Genomic DNA, 16,462 nt, shown 5'->3' on the forward strand with positions numbered 1-16,462 from the left:
GAGAGGAAGGCCACAAACCAACAAGAAGGGAAGCTCTTCCAGCGGTCACTTGTACCAGCTCTGCAATCTATCTCTATCACCATGAAAAGGCAAAACTACAGGCAGACAAAGATCACAGAGACAACACCAGAGAAGGAGACAGACCTAACCAGTCCTCCTGAAAAAGAATTCAAAATAAAAATCATGAACATGCTGACAGAGATGCAGAGAAAAATGCAAGAGCAATGGGATGAGATGCAGAGAAAAATGCAAGAGCAGTGGGATGAAGTCCAGAAAGAGATCACAGACGTCAGGAAGGAGATCACAGAAGTGAAACAATCCCTGGAAGGATTTATAAGCAGAATGGATAAGATGCAAGAGGCCATTGAAGGAACAGAACCCAGAGAACAGGAACGTATAGAAGCTGACATAGACAGAGATAAAAGGATCTCCAGGAATGAAACAACACTAAGAGAACTATGTGACCAATCCAAAAGGAATAATATTCATATTATAGGGATACCAGAAGAATAAGAAAGAGGAAAAAGGATGGAAAGTCTCTTTGAAGAAATAATTGCTGAAAACGTCCCCAAACTGGGGGAGGAAATAATCGAACAGACCATGGAATTACACAGAACCCCCAACAGAAAGGATCCAAGGAGGACAACACCAAGACACATAGTAATTAAAATGGCAAGGATCAAGGACAAGGAAAGAGTTTTAAAGGCAGCTAGAGAGAAAAAGGTCACCTATAAAGGAAAACCCATCAGGCTAACATCAGAATTCTCGACAGAAACCCTACAGGCCAGAAGAGAATGGCATGATATACTTAATGCAATGAAACAGAAGGGCCTTGAACCAAGGATACTGTATCCAGCACGACTATCATTTAAATATGATGGTGGGATTAAACAATTCCCAGAGAAGCAAAAGCTGAGGGAATTTGCTTCCCACAAACCACCTCTACAGGGCATCCTACAGGGACTGCTCTAGATGGGAGCACCCCTAAAAAGAGCACAGAACAAAACACCCAACATATGAAGAATGGAGGAGGAGGAATAAGAAGGGAGAGAAGAAAAGAATCTCCAGATAGTGTATATAACAGTATATAACAGCTCAATAAGCGAGCTAAGTTAGGCAGTAAGATACTAAAGAAGCTAACCTTGAACCTTTGGTAACCACGAATCTAAAGCCTGCAATGGCAATAAGTACATATCTCTCAATGGTCACCCTAAATGTAAATGGACTTAATGCACCAATCAAAAGACACAGAGTAATAGAATGGATAAAAAAGCAAGACCCATCTATATGCTGCTTACAAGAAACTCACCTTAAACAGAAAGGTAAGCATAGACTAAAAGTCAGGCATGGAAAAACATATTTCAGGCAAACAACAGTGAGAAGAAAGCAGGGGTTGCAGTACTAATATCAGACAAAATAGACTTCAAAACAAAGAAAGTAACAAGAGATAAAGAAGGATACTACATAATGATAAAGGGCTCAGTCCAACAGGAGGATATAACCATTCTAAATATATATGCACCCAATACAGGAGCACCAGCATATGTGAAGCAAATACTAACAGAACTAAAGAGGGAAATAGACTGCAATGCATTCATTTTAGGAGACTTCAACACACCACTCACCCCAAAGGATAGATCCACTGGGCAGAAAATAAGTAAGGACACACAGGCACAGAACAACACACTAGAACAGATGGTCCTAATAGACATCTATATAACTCTACATCCAAAAGCAACAGGATATACATTCTTCTCAAGTGCACATGGAACATTCTCCAGAATAGACCACATACTAGCTCACAAAAAGAGCCTCAGTAAATTCCAAAATATTGAAATTCTACCAACCAATTTTTCAGACCACAAAGGTATAAAAGTAGAAATAAATTCTACAAAGAAAACAAAAAAGCTCACAAACACATGGAGGCTTAGCAACATGCTACTAAATAATCAATGGATCAATGAACAAATCAAAATAGAGATCAAGGAATATATAGAAACAAATGACAACAACAACACTAAGCCCCAACTTCTGTGGGACGCAGTGAAAGCAGTCTTAAGAGGAAAGTATATAGCAATCCAGGCACACTTGAAGAAGGAAGAACAATCCCAAGTGAATAGTCTAACATCACAATTATCAAAACTGGAAAAAGAAGAACAAATGAGGCCTAAAGTCAGCAGAAGGAGGGACATAATAAAGATCAGAGAAGAAATAAACAAAATTGAGAAGAATAAAACAATAGCAAAAATCAACGAAACCAAGAGCTGGTACTTCGAGAAAATAAACAAAATAGATAAGCCTCTAGCCCAACTTATTAAGAGAAAAAGAGAGTCAACACAAATCAACATAATCAGAAATGAGAATGGAAAAATCACGACAGACTCCACAGAAATACAAAGAATTATTAAAGACTACTATGAAAACCTGTATGCCAACAAGGTGGAAAACCTAGAAGAAATGGACAACTTCCTAGAAAAATACAACCTCCCAAGACTGACCAAGGAAGAAACACAAAAGTTAAACAAACCAATTACGAGCAAAAAAATTGAAACAGTAATCAAAAAACTACCCAAGAACAAAACCCCGGGGCCGGATGGATTTACCTCGGAATTTTATCAGACACACAGAGAAGACATAATACCCATTCTCCTTAAAGTGTTCCACAAAATAGAAGAAGAGGGAATACTCCCAAACTCATTCTATGAAGCCAACATCACTCTAATACCAAAACCAGGCAAAGACCCCACCTAAAAAGAAAATTACAGACCAATATCCCTGATGAATGTAGATGCAAAAATACTCGATAAAATATTAGCAGAATTCAACAGTGTATCAAAAGGATCATACACCATGACCAAGTGTGATTCATCCCACGGATGCAAGGATGGTACAACATTCGAAAATCCACCAACATCATCCACCGCATCAGCAAAAGGAAAGACAAAAGCCACATGATCATCACCATAGATGCTGAAAAAGCATTTGACAAAATTCAACATCCATTCATGATAAAAACTCTCAGCAAAATGGGAATAGAGGGCAAGTACCTCAACATAATAAAGGCCATATACGATAAACCCACAGCCAACATTATACTGAACAGCAAAAAGCTGAAAGCTTTTCCTCTGAGATCGGGAACAAGACAGGGATGCCCACTCTCCCCACTGTTATTCAACATAGTACTGGAGGTCCTAGCCACGGCAATCAGACAAAACAAAGAAATACAAGGAATCCAGATTGGTAAAGAAGAAGTTAAACTGTCACTATTTGCAGATGATATGATACTGTACATAAAAAACCCTAAAGACTCCACTCCAAAACTACTAGAACTGATATTGGAATACAGCAAAGTTGCAGGATACAAAATTAACACACAGAAATCTGTAGCTTTCCTATACACTAACAATGAATGAATAGAAAGAGAAATCAGGAAAACAATTCCATTCACCATTGCATCAAAAAGAACAAAATACCTAGGAATAAACCTAACCAAAGAAGTGAAAGTCTTATACTCTGAAAACTACAAGTCACTCTTAAGAGAAATTAAAGGGGACACGAACAGATGGGAACTCATCCCATGCTCATGGCTAGGAAGAATTAATATCGTCAAAATGGCCATCCTGCCCAAAGCAATATACAGATTTGATGCAATCCCTCTCAAATTACCAGCAACATTCTTCAATGAATTGGAACAAATAATTCAAAAATTCATATGGAAACACCAAAGACCCCGAATAGCCAAAGCAATCCTGAAAAAGAAGAATAAAGTAGGGGGGATCTCACTCCCCAACTTCAAGCTCTACTACAAAGCCATAGTAATCAAGACAACTTGGTACTGGCACAAGAACAGAGCCACAGACCAGTGGAACAGATTAGAGACTCCAGAAATTAACCCAAACAAATATGGTCAATTAATATTTGATAAAGGAGCCATGGACATACAATGGCAAAATGACAGTCTCTTCAACAGATGGTGCTGGCAAAACTGGACAGCTACATGTAGGAGAATGAAACTGGACCATTGTCTAACCCCATATACCAAGGTAAACTCAAAATGGATCAAAGACCTGAATGTAAGTCATGAAACCATTAAACTCTTGGAAAAAAACATAGGCAAAAACCTCTTAGACATAAACATGAGTGACCTCTTCTTGAACATATCTCCCCAGGCAAGGAAAACAACAGCAAAAATGAGCAAGTGGGACTTCATTAAGCTGAAAAGCTTCTGTACAGCAAAAGACACCACCAATAGAGCAAAAAGGAACCCTACAGTAAGGGAGAATATATTTGAAAATGACAGATCCGATAAAGGCTTGACGTCCAGAATATATAAAGAGCTCACATGCCTCAAAAACAAAAAACTAATAACCCAATTAAGAAGTGGGCAGAGGAAGTGAACAGACAGTTCTCTAAAAAAGAAATACAGATGGCCAACAGACACATGAAAAGATGCTCCACATCGCTAATTATCAGAGAATTGCAAATTAAAACTACAATGAGGTATCACCTCACACCAGTAAGGCTAGCTGCCATCCAAAAGACAAACAACAACGAATGTTGGCGAGGCTGTGGAGAAAGGGGAACCCTCCTACACTGCTGGTGGGAATGTAAGTTAGTTCAACCATTGTGGAAAGCAGTATGGAGGTTCATCAAAATGCTCAAAACAGACCTACCATTTGACCCAGGAATTCCACTTCTAGGAATTTACCCTACGAACGCAGCAATCAAGTTTGAGAAAGACAGATGCACCCCTATGTTTATCGCAGCACTATTTACAATAGCCAAGAATTGGAAGCAACCTAAATGTCCATCAGTAGAATGGATAAAGAAGATGTGGTACATATACACAATGGAATACTACTCAGCCATAAGAAGTGGAAAAATCCAACCATTTGCAGCAACATGGATGGAGCTGGAGAGTATTATGCTCAGTGAAATAAGCCATGCAGAGAAAGAGAAATACCAAATGATTTCACTCATCTCAGGAGTATAGGAACAAAGGAAAAACTGAAGGAACAAAACAGCAGTGGAATTACAGAACCCAAAAATGGACTAACAGGTACCAAAGGGAAAGGAACTGGGGAGGATGGGTGGGCAGGGAGGGATAAGGCGGGGGGAAGAAAAAGGGGGGTATTAAGATTAGCATGCATGAGGGGGAGGGAGAAAGGGGAGGGTGGGCTGCACAACACAGAGAGGACAAGTAGTGACTCTGCAACATTTTGCTAGGCTGATGGACAGTGACCGTAATGTGGTTTTTAGGGGGGACCTGATATAGGGGAGAGCATAGTAAACATAGTATTCTTCATGTAAGTGTAGATTAAAAATTAAAAAAAAAAAAGAAAGAAAGAAAGAAAAGGGGGATTACTCCTTGATAGGATAAAACTATTGGTAAATCAAAGATCAACGCATGCTTTAAATATCCTTAATGTTGATCACTTAAAGGGTGTCAGATGATCAGTTATGGAGGTACTCTTTTCTGATAATATTACTTTGTCTTAATAAAAAAAAAAAAGAAAGAAAAGCATTCCCTGTGTGCTGACCTCCAGTGAGTTCTGCACAGTGGTATAGAGGGCATGTCAAAGTGTGGGCAAGGGGTCTGTTTGTTTCTATGCAGAAGATCAAGGCCTAGCTTGGATACCCAGAAAATGAACTAAGATACGATATTAGGAGGAGCTTCCGGCATCAGCACTCTCTGGAGGACTTGTGCCGGGTGATGATCATCAAAAAGCCTCCACAGGGATCCGGATGATGCTGCGGTTGTGGCTGCATCCAGCCCACCGTCTCCTGGACTTGCCATAGGAATGAGGAGGGAGATGTCTAGGCTGGCATGTGCATACAGTGAGACAACGAATTTGACCGGATCTGTACTGTTGGAACTCAACCAGGAGTTGGGAGGGGTGCAAGTTGTAGCACTCCAAAATCTCATGACTATAGACTATCTACGGTTAAAAGAACATATGGGATGTGAACAGATCCCAGAAATGGGCTGCTTTAATTTGTCTGATTTTTCTCAGACTGTTCAAGTACAATTGGAGAATATCCATCATATCATAGATAAATTTTCACAAATGCCTAGGGTGCCTAAATGGTTTTCTTGGCTTCACTGGAGATGGATGGTAATTATAGATTTGCTTTGTTTATGTCACCATATTCCTATTATGTTAATATGTGTGTGCAAATTAGTTAGTAGTTTAAAACCTATACGTACTTAAGGTACTCTATAAGAAGATATGTCAAAGAAATAATCAATCCTCCCATGTTTCCTTCCATATGCTACATCTATAGCTTTTCTTCTTTCTTCCTAATTACAACCCTTAAATAGAATTCGTGCCTCATATCGAATTTACTGAGTATCATAATTCCTCCAGGTGGTAAAGATACCTCGAGACAAGTGCTAGGCACAGAAGCTACAGGTCATAAATCTGCAAAGAAGTAAAAAGCTTATCTTTTCAAACAATATGGCTTCTCTCTCACCAACTTTACATTTCCCTGTATGGTCCCGGAAGATTACTGGTTAGCCAGAGACGGGTAAGATTCCTCAAGGGAGGAACAACCTAAGACAGGCACAGTGGCAGGGTGGACATCAGGTGAGAATTTGGGGATCAACAGAGGTGAGACTCAGAACCTCACCCCCACTGCTTTGAGAGAAATCTTCTGCATCCATGGATGTCTTGCTGCCCTTGTCTAGCCTGGATTAATACTTAGTCCATAGGCACACACCTGATCATCTGATCATCTACATTTGCCCTCTTACAGCACTAAACTATGTTTTCTACCTTTATCTTGCATCTACCTACCACTTCAGCATTTTATTAAAAATAAAAGTAATAATAATAACAGAGGGAGAAATGTGGGATCAACATATAAATCAAGTACAAAAATCAAATGAATATTCATATTTGACCTGATTGTTTATAGGTCATAATGTGTGATCAAAACTGAACGTTTCTGTGATGAATGCCCTTGTACTGTTCACCATGTAAGAATTTATTCACTATGTAAGAATTCGTTCACCATGTAAGAACTTGTTCATTATGCTTCGGAAGATTGGTGAGTGACGAGAATTAGGCTTGAGATGGATTAATGATTGTACATTGAGCATTGACCCCCCTATACTGAGTTTTATTGTTGTTAACAACCATTTGATCAATAAATATGAGAGATGCCCTCTCAAAAAAATAAATAAAAATAAAATAAAATAAAATAAAATAAAATCAACTATTCATAAGAGCAGTCAAAGGAAATATAAAAGAATACAGAATAAAGCACATAACATATAAAGAATGGAGGAGGAATGATAAGAAGGGAGATAAAGAATCATCAGACTGTGTTTATAATAGCTTAATAGGAGAGTTAAGTTAGATGGCTAGATAGTAAAGAAGCTATGCTTGAACCTTTGGTAACTATGAATCCAAAGCCTTAAATGGCATTAAATACGTATCTATCAATAATCACCCTAAATGTAAATGGACTAAATGCATTAATCAAAACAATAATAGAATGGATAAAAAAAGCAAGAGCCATCTATAGGATGCTTACAAGAAACTCACTTCAAACCCAAAGTCATACACGGACTAAAAGTTAAGGGATGAAAAAGATATTTCATGCAAACAATAGGAAGAAAAAAGCAGGTGTTTCAGTGCTTGTATCAGACAAAATAGATTTCGAAACAAAGAAAGTAACAAGATATAAATAAGGTCATTTCATAATGATAAAGGGGGCTGTCCAACAAGAGGATATAACCATTATAAATATATATGCACCCAACACAGGAGCACTGACATATGTGAAACAAATACTAACAGAATTAAAGGAGGAAACAGAATGCAATGCATTCATTCTAGGAGACTTCAACACACCACTCACTCCAAAGGACAGATTCCCCAGACAAAAAATAAGTAAGGACACAGAGGCACTGAACAATGCACTAGAATAGAGGGGCCTAACAGACATCTACAGAACTCTACACCCAAAAGCAGCAGGATACACATTTTTCTCAAGTGTACATGGAATATTCTCCAGAATAGACCACATACTAGGCCACCAAAAGAGCCTCAGTAAATTCAAACTGATTGAAATTATACCAACCAGCTTCTCATATCACAAAGGTATGAAACTACAAATAAATTGTACAAAGAAAACAAAAAGGCTCACAAACACATGGAGGCTTAACAACATGCTCCTAAATAATCAATGGATCAATAACCAAATTAAAACAGAACAGAGACAAATGGCAACAACAACACTAAGCCCCAACTTCTGTGGGACACAGCAAAGGCAGTTTTAAGAGGAAAATATATAGCAATTCAGGCCTATTTAAAAAAGGAAGAACAATCCCAAAGTCACAATTATTGAAACTAGAAAAAGAAGAAGAAATGAGGCCCAAAGTCAGCAGAAGGAGGGACACAATAAAGATCAGAGAAGAAATAAGTAAAATTGAGAAGAATAAAACAATAGCAAAAGACTATGAAACCAAGAGCTGGTTATTTGAGAAAATAAACGAAATAGATAAACCCCTAGCCAGACTTATTAAGAGAAAAAGAATGTACATACGTAAACAGAATCAGAAATGAGAGAGGAAAAATCATGATGGACCCCACAGAAATACAAAGAATTATTAGGGAATAGTATGAAAGTCTATATGTTAACAAACTGGATAACCAAGAAGAAATTGGACAGCTTCCTAGAAAAATACAATCTTCCAAGACTGACACAGGAAGAAACAGAAAATCTAAAGAGACCAATTACCAACAATGAAATTGAATTGGTAATCAAAAAACTACCCAAGAACAAAACCCCTGGGCCAGATGGTTTCACTGCTTAATTTTATCAGACATACAGAGGAGACATAATTCCCATTCTCTTTAAAGTTTTCCAAAAAAATAGAAAAGGAGGGAATACTTCCATACTCATTCTATGAAGCCAACATCACTCTAATACCAAAACCAGGCAAAGACCCCATGAAAAAACAAAATTACAGACCAATATCCCTGATGAACATCGATGCAAAAATACTCAACAAAATATTAGCAAACTGGATTCAAAAACACAATAAGAGGATCATACACCATGATCCAGTAGGATTCATCTCAGGGATACAAGGATGGTACAACATTTGCAAATACATCAACATCATCCAGCACATAAATGAAAAAGACAAAAACCACATAATCATCTCCCTAGATGCTGAAAAGCATTCAACAAAACTCAACATCCATTCATGATAAAAACTCAACAACATGGGTATAGAGGGCAAGTACCTCAACATAATAAAGCCCATATATGAGAAACCAACAGCCAACATCATACTTAACAGCAAGAAAGCTTTTCACCAAAGATTGGAAACAAGACAGGGGTGCCCACTCTCCCCACTGTTATTCAACATAGTACTGGATGTCCTGGCCACGGCAATCAGACAGAACAAAGAAATACAAGGAATCCAGATTGGTAAAGAAGTCAGTCTGACACTATTTGCAGATGACATGATATTGTACACAAAAAACCCTAAAGACTCCACTCCAAAACTACTAGAACTAATATCTGAATTCAGCAAAGTTGCAGGATACATAATTAATACACCAAAATCTGTTGCTTTTATATACACTAATGATGAACAAGTAGAAAGAGAAATCAGGAAAACAATTCATTCACAATAGCATCAAAAAGAATAAAATACCTAGGAATAAACCTAACCAAGGAAGTGAAAGACCTATACCCTAAAAACTACAACACACTCTTAAGAGAAATTAAAGAGGACACTAACAAATGGAAACTTATCCCATTCTCTTGGCTAGGAAGAATTAATATTCTCAAAATGGCCATCCAACGTAAACCAATCCACAGATTCAATGGAATTCCTATGAAAATACCAACAGCATTCTTCAATGAACTGGAACAAATAATTCTAAAATTCATATGGAACTGCAAAATACCCCGAATAACCAAAGTAATCCTGAGAAGGAAGAATAAAGCAGGGGGGATCTCGCTACCCAACTTCCAGCTCTACTAGAAAAGCCACAGCAATCAAGACAATTTCCTACTGACATAAGAACAGACCCATGGACCAGTGGAACAGAATAGAGAGTCCAGATATTAACCCAAACATATACCGTCAATTAATAGGTGGTAAAGGAGCCATGGATATACAATGGGGATATGCAACAGCTGGTGTTGCAAAACTGGACAGCTACATGTAAGAGAATTAAATGAATTCATTGTCTAACCCCATACACAAAAGTAAACTCAAAATGGATCAAAGACCTGAATGTAAGTCATGAAACCATAAAACTCTTCAGAAAAAACATAGGCAAAAATCTCCTGGATGTAAACATGAGCAACTTCTTCATAAACATATATCCACAATCAAGAGAAACAAAAAACAAAAATGTACAAATGGGACTATATCAAGCTGAAAAGCTTCTGTACAGCAAAGGACACCATCAATAGAACAAAAAGGCATCCTACAGTATGGTAGAATATATTCATAAATGACATATGATAAAGAGTTGACATCCAAAATATATTAAGAGCTCATGCACCTCAACAAACAAAAAGAAAATAATCCAATTAAAAAGTGTGCACAGAATCTGAACAGACAGTTCTCCAAAGAAGAAATTCAGATGGCCAACAGACACATGAAAAGATACTCTACATCGCTAGGCATCAGAGAAGTGCAAATTAAAACCACAATGTGATATCACCTCACACCAGTAAGGATGGCCAACATCCAAAAGACAAACAACAAATGTTGGCGAGGATGTGGAGAAAGGGGAACCCTCCTACACTGCTGGTGGGAATGTAAATTAGTTCAACCATTGTGTAAAGCAATATGGAGGTTCCTCAAAAAACAAAAAATAGAAATACCATTTGACACAGGAATTCCACTCTTAGGAGTTTACCCTAAGAATCTAGCAGCCCAGTTTGAAAAAGACATATGTACCCCTATGTTTCATAGCCAAGAAATGAAAGCAACCTACATGTCCATCAGTAGATGAATGGGTAAAGATGTTGTACATATACACAATGGAATATTATTCAGCCATAAGAAGAAAACAAATCCTACCATTTGCAATAAAATGGATGGAGCTCAAGGGTATTCTGCTCAGTGACATAAGCCAGGCAGAAAAAGACAAGTATCAAATGATTTCACTCATCTGTGTAGTATAAGAACAAACAAAAAAACTGAAGAAACAAAATAGCAGGAGCCTCACAGAACTCGAGTGGACTAACAGTTACCAAAGGGAAATGGACTGAGGAGGATGGGTGGGAAGGGAGGGATAAGGGGAAAAGAGGGGCATTATTATTAGCAGACATAATGTAGGTGGGGACACCGGGAGGGCTGTGCAACACAGAGAAGACAAGTAGTGATTATATAGTGTCTTACTACACTGATGGACAGTGACTGTAATGGGGTGTGGGGGGGGGACTTGACGATGGGGGAAGTCTAGTAAACATAATGTTGCTCATGTAATTGTAGATTAATGATACTAAAATTAAAAAGATACTATGGAAGCCAAAAGGCATTCATGGTATTGAAAGAAAAAGACATGAAGAATTTTATATCCAGCAAAACTATTAAGGTATTTCCAGTTAAACAAAAGCTGTGTAGATTCATTGCTAACAGACCTACCCTACAAGAAATACCAAAAGGTGTCCTTCAGAGTGAAATGAAAGGACACTAGACAGTAACACATTTACACATGAAATAAGACCACCAAATAAGATAACTAAATAAATAAAGCCAATATGTGTATTTTGTTTGTAACTTTTTTCTTCTGATTTAAAAGACCACTGCAAAATAAATGATTACATATTTGTGTTTATAGTCATAACAATATACAAAAATTGAAATTGTATTACAGCACAAGTGGGAGGTGATAAAATGGAGTTACTAGGATAAAAGTTTTTGTAAACTATTGGAAATATGTATTAATCTGAATTAGACTGTTACAAACTAAGGTGTTATTAATAATCTCCAATGCAACCAGAATTTTTAAAAACTAAAAAAAATATAGTAATAGAAGGGATAGGAGAATTAAAATGGTGCAATAGAAAATACCTACTTAACACAAACTAGTTGGTATTGGAGGAATAGGAGAACAGAAAAGCCATGAGACAAAGAAAGTAAGTAACAAAATGGCAAACATAAATCCTACCTTACCAGTAATTACATTGAACTTTCTGCAAAGAAAGATCCAGGAGCAAGTGGCTTCACTGGTGAATTCTGCTGAATGCTTAATGAAGTGTTAACATCAATCTTTCACAAACTCTTCAAAAAAGAAAAAAATGGAAGAGGAGGGAACACTTCCCAACTCATCCAAGGAAGCCAATATAACCCTGATACCAACATTAAAGATATCACAAGAAAAAACTAGAGCCATATGAATATAGATACAAATATTCTTAAAAAATTTTTTTGACCTCTGACATGTTTATTTTGAGTTTAGAGAGTAGTAGTTACATTCCTATGATGGTAACCTGTCCCGACCTGCAGGACTATCAATGGGGGTCGATGACATGGAGGAGAGAATTGAAAAAAAAAAAAAAAGAGAGGCAAGGGACACAAAGAACGACCAGCAAGACAGGATGTCTGATCAAGCTGGCACAGTTTATTGTTTGCAGGCTCAATTTATACAGGTTAGCAAGTAAGGGGTGGGTCAGGAGATAATTGGACCTTAGGTGGCACCAGCGGGGAGGTGTAGAGGGGTGATTGGGTCTTGGTTGGTGCCGGCAGGAACGGAGGACCCGGAAGAGAAGCAGGGAGTTCGCCATTTTGGGGGTGGGGGCCCTTGGGAGGGCGATTTTAAGGGAGGGGCTTTCCCCTGGGGCAGAGGGTGTTTCTTGATTAACAAAGGACAGAAAATGCACATGTTGCGAGGTAGCCTAACCACTAGCTCTAACCTAGAAAAGCACATGTTGCAAGGTAACCTAACCACTATAGCTCTAACCTAGGAGTTCACTAAATGCGTTTCTTGGTAATAGGGGAAAACTTGTTTCTAACGCGTGGACGGATTCATTGTTGCTGACTATACAGAAAAGACTTTACTCAAACGTTGCTGTTGTCTTAAGGCTTTTGTGACCGAGTCTGCCTAAAGGCCCACAGGTTTGCTCCCAACATCTCCCCCATTTTTCTTATATTGGAACAGCCAGCCTAGCTCTGGCTGGGTCAAGGCCTGTGCCTGTCTTAGGTTGTATGGCTGAAGGAAATCCTTACCCATCATGGGGCTATAGTCTTCTAGTGACTATACCCTGTCTTAGGTTGGTATTCCCTATACAACCATATCTTACCCATCATTGGCTAGCAGTCTTGACTTGATTTGTTGTAAGAATATTTTTAAGTGAGAATTCTGTAAAGCTGAGCACTCCAAAAAAAAGGGGGGGATACAGGGGTCTGATCCTCAGTGGGTACCTGGCATATGGGTATCTGGTGCGCGAGGAGAACTCCTTTAGTCTTACAGACTGTGCTGAAGAGAAGGGAGTTGCTTAATTATGCACGAAATGTCCTTATTTTTTGAGGAGAGGAAGATGCTGGACACAAACCTCTATGCAATCAGACATGTCCCTCAAGGCAGGTTTTTCGCTGCTGTTACCCTGAGTACTCAGCCAGCTTACTCAAGGACTCTTAGAAGAGTCATACTGACGTTCATATCTGCTGGAGGAAGGAGCTTCCTCATCATCGCTATCACGAGCAAGTCTGTGATAGTGGACTTGAATAGGCTTGCCAACAAGGGTGTCTATTTACTTTTTTACAAGGCTCGTCAAATGTTTAAGATCCCAAGGGCCGAAAGACAAGAGCAATATTAATCCTATGAGGGGGCCTAAGAGAGAGGGCAAAAGAGTAGTGAGCTATGGAGAGGTAGAGAACCAATTTTTATACCAACTTTCACTCTGCTCTCTTTCTATTCTTCTTTTCTCTAACCCTTCTCTGACCCTTCTCATACTATCTCTAACAACCCCTGTTTTGTCAGCATAGAAACAACACTCTTCTTTTAGGGCGGTGCAAAGCCCACCCTGCTGCAGAAAGAGCAGATCTAGCCCCCTGCGGTTTTGGAGAACTACTTCAGCGAGGGACGAGATCGAATCTGTCAGGTCAGAGATTCCTTTTTGCAATTCTTGGATGTCTTGGTCTATAGTGGCACTGAGTTCGTGATAGTGAGAGTTAGAAAGAACTAGGGAAGAGTTGCCTGTGCTGGCACCTACAGCCCCTAGGCCAAGCAAAACAGCAATAGTAACAGCAGTAATGGGTTCTCGGTGGGAGCGTTTAGGGAGGGAAGGGTCTGAAGATTGTTCCCAGATATGGAAGAACTCATCAGACCGGTAGTAAATAAGCCTGGGTATAACTTTTCGAGAACACAAAATCTTGTAATACGGGGTTGTAGACACAGGGGGTGAGTCCATCTAAGCAGGCCTACCAGGTGTCATTGGGGGGAACAATATATTGGGGTCCCTGTTCAATAGAGAAGATTTCTTGCAGAGGTGGGCATACCCAGAAGGGATTTTTAGCAGAGTGTTAGTTATACAAGTCCCGTTACTGACTACCTGGGCTAAGGTTAGGCCTTCCCAACTAGTGCATTCCCAATGGCAGTTGTAAGTATCATTGGAGGTGGAGAAATTGCCAGTGATGGCAGCACCTTCATAAAAGGGGGGGGGAAGAGTGGTAACATAACCAACATTCGGCGGTAAGCTCAGGGGTGGTGGAATTAATACTAAGGAAGGTTTGATTTATGAGGGTGAAGACAAGGTCTTTAGAACTCGCTAAAGCGGGCACTGGCGGTGTAGGGGAGGGTTTAAGACTACTAGTTGTGAGGCTATGGTCAGGTGAGTGGCTTTGGTGGGGGAGGATGCTTCCCAGCTAGGACTGTATTTGGGCCTATGGCAACGGAAGAGGTGGCAGGGAACTCTTTAAGGAGTTTAATAGTAAAGGTAATGCCTTCATCATGATGGTCTTTATATAAGCGAAGACCCCAAGTATATCCTTGTGTCCAGCCTGGGGCTTTTTTCCCTGGTTCGGTGAATTTGACTGAAAGAGGGTTGCACCAACCTCTAGTAGTAGTATGCTCCTGGTTGCACCCTGGAATCACATCGTCTGACCAAAAAGCACTGTGGTGGGGATAATTGGCCTTGAGAGTGATATAATCCCAGGAAGAGGAGGGCTTCCAATAAGTGTCTCCTGTGGTCTCACACCCCCATGATGCACAATAATAATCTGACTTGCCTCTGCATTTATGAAGGAGATGATGGGGCCGGTGCTGCCCGGGGCAACCATAAAAGGAGTATGACCTAAGAACTGACCGGCATTCTGGGTCAGAGCAACCAGGCGAATCTAATGGCCCACGAAGGGCACAAGGTGCTGCACTTTGGTCAAAAAGTTCTTCTACACCCCAAGGGGCTCTTGCACCAAGGGCCAGCTTACAGAGATCGGGCTGTAAAACGTTTGGCCACCAGATGTCTGGTGAGGTTTGAGAGCGGGACCAAACAACGTCTCCTCTTTCAGACAGCACTATCTAGGTGTAGTTCCAGGGGGAAATGCCGGGACTTCACGGGTGGTGGTGCTGGCTGATGACTCAGAACTGTAGTCGTGATCAGGAGAACGAGGATTGTTGGCGACTGCATCTGCAATGGAAGGAGAATTTGTCTCAGGCGGAGAGGGAAACTCCAGTCTGGACGGTGGTGAGTTAGCAGTTTTAACTAGTCTCTCAGGGAGCCATCAAGGCTCGGAGTTTTGCTGGTCATAAATGCAGACGGACCCTCTGCCTCAGATTATAACAGGGTCAGAACCTTTCCATGCGAAGGTCAGTGGATCTTTCCATTTTACTAACACTTGAAGCTCATTGGTTTTTGGGTGCCATAACCGATCAGCAGCTGAGAGTCTGTGGGAGTTGAGCGTCAAGAAATTAATGACAAACAAGGCATGGCTAAGTTGGTTATGGGGGCTGATAGTTGTATACACGAGGGGATTGTTCTTGAGGTGGGAGAGCGTGTTTTTAAGTGTTTGATGAGCTCGCTCTACAATTCCTTGTCTTTGGGGATTATATGGGACGCCTGTGATATGTCTTATCTGGAAGTCAGAACAGAAGCGCTGGAATTTAGCTCCTGTGTAACCTGGCCCATTGTCGGTTTTTATAATCTTTGGCTTGCCTAGCACTGTAAAACAGTGCAAGGTGTGGGTAATGACATCTTTAGAAGCCTCTCCGGTAAGGGGTGATGCAAAAATAAAACCACTAAAGGTATCTATAGTAACATGAAGATATTTCATCTTTTTAAAGGGGGTGAAATGAGTGACATCCATTTGCCAAATTTCATTCGGGATCAGTCCCTGAGGGTTCACTCCTAAATGAGGAACAGGAAGATGTGGAGCACAGTCATTACATCTTTTGACAATTTCTCGGGCTTGCTCTCTGGTAATTTTGAACATGAACTGCAGAGTATTTGCTGAAAGGTGGTGGAGGGAGTGAACATGCTG

At 39.8% G+C, this 16,462-nt stretch overlaps 1 protein-coding gene across 6 annotated transcripts in view; it reads left to right on the forward strand.

Annotated features, from left to right (window-relative positions):
- CFAP210 (cilia and flagella associated protein 210) overlaps positions 1 to 16,462 on the forward strand; it is a 120,675-nt gene that overhangs the window by 6,171 nt on the left and 98,042 nt on the right. For 4 of the 6 annotated variants that reach the window (XM_073218724.1, XM_073218723.1, XM_036995043.2 and 1 more), the window contains exon 2: positions 13,993 to 14,088. The exons of the other annotated variants lie outside the window; for them this stretch is intronic. In XM_073218724.1, coding sequence (XP_073074825.1) covers positions 13,993 to 14,088 — 96 coding nt within the window. The remainder of the gene's footprint in view (positions 1 to 13,992; positions 14,089 to 16,462) is intronic. 6 annotated transcript variants of the gene reach the window in all.

This window comes from Manis javanica, chromosome 12, assembly GCF_040802235.1.
Source record: "Manis javanica isolate MJ-LG chromosome 12, MJ_LKY, whole genome shotgun sequence".
Lineage (NCBI taxonomy): Eukaryota > Metazoa > Chordata > Mammalia > Pholidota > Manidae > Manis > Manis javanica.